Source organism: Coptis chinensis, chromosome 7, assembly GCF_015680905.1.
Source record: "Coptis chinensis isolate HL-2020 chromosome 7, ASM1568090v1, whole genome shotgun sequence".
Classification (NCBI taxonomy): domain Eukaryota; kingdom Viridiplantae; phylum Streptophyta; class Magnoliopsida; order Ranunculales; family Ranunculaceae; genus Coptis; species Coptis chinensis.
Window position 1 is genome coordinate 69,553,821 of NC_141462.1, and position 1,369 is coordinate 69,555,189.

Sequence of the window (1,369 nt, forward strand, 5' to 3'; positions counted from 1 at the left end):
GAAATCAGTGAGGGATTATCTGTGCTGACTTAAGGCAGAGACGTTGAAGGTGGAAAACATGGATGAAAGGACCGCGGTAATAGTGTTTGAAATAGGTCTGCGACTTGGAATGGGGATGCATCAATCCCTAGCTAAGAATGAGATCACGACTCTACACGAGCTATATCCTCGGGGTGGAAAAATACATAAGGTTCGAGGACACAATGCAGAAAGAATCTCGAAGGTCAGGGAAGGCAGTGCTATCCTTAGAAAAATAGGGGGATCATCGGAAAACGGAGGTGTTCGATAAAGGGAATGGTGGGTTCCGCGGATACTCATCACGGTCAGAAAGGAGTAGGGAGGGGGTCAGGAGAGAGAATAGGGAGAGAAAATTGTATCACGAATTGGAGCTGACTCCACTAAATAGGCCGTTGAGTGAGATCTTGCCTTTGACAAAAAATCTTCAGGGATATGAAGGACCTCGAAGCAAACCGCTAGAGATGCCGAACAAGCCATACTGTGAGTATCACCAACTACGGAATCATGAGACTAATGAATGTTATGCGTTGAAATGGTTGATTCAGAGGCTGATAGAAAAGGGGAGGATGAGAGAGTTTGTGGCGGATGCCCGGGCTGAGGAGCGGGAACCGAATCAGGGTAGGATACTTGGAACGTTTAACGAGATTTTTAGCGGGGAGGCTCTGAGTCACAACGCCCATAGAGAGAAGATAAGAAGAACTGTGAGTATACAACAGATCAATGAAGTAAAAGGAGCACCGTGGCTGAAATCGTGGTCGACGGAGGGAATGGAACGGATTGTATTTTCAAGCGCTGATCTCAAGGCTGTTGATTCCCCCCACGAAGACGCATTGGTCATTACGGTTGCGATGGGCAATTACATGGTGAAAAGGGTGTTGATTGATTACGGTAGTGCCGTGGACTTGTTATTCATAGGGGCCTTAGAGGAAATGAGGAATGATCTAAGGCAGCTTAGATCTCTACGGACCAATTTGTATGGATTCAATTGAAGTATGATAAAGCCTATGGGAGAAATCTTGCTGCCCGTGACAATATGACAGGTAATAGTATTCACTCGATTTATGGTGGTGGATTCCAACTCTCAATATAATGCCATTCTGGGAAGGCGTTGGATCCACGAGATGAAGGCGGTACCCTCAACATACTATCAGGTAATTTGGTTCCCCACTACGACAGGGATGTATGAAGTTCACGGTGATCAAGTGGCAACTAAGAATAGCTATCAAGGGACGGTGAAGGGTATGGTCCGCGGAACAGAAGGAGAGTTATCACACTCTAGAAAGAGGCAGGCATAGCAATTACAGTGTGCCACCGTGGTGGAGGAGGCGGAGACGACGATGGGACCGAAGAC

At 46.9% G+C, this 1,369-nt stretch overlaps 1 protein-coding gene across 1 annotated transcript; it reads left to right on the forward strand.

Moving 5' to 3' along the window:
* Nucleotides 1-479: 479 nt before the first annotated feature.
* LOC147488610 (uncharacterized) lies at nt 480-1,007 on the forward strand. The gene has a single exon (XM_086574430.1). It carries the CDS (start codon nt 480-482, stop codon nt 1,005-1,007), a length of 528 nt encoding a protein of 175 aa, XP_086430556.1.
* The last annotated feature ends 362 nt before the right edge of the window (nt 1,008-1,369 follow it).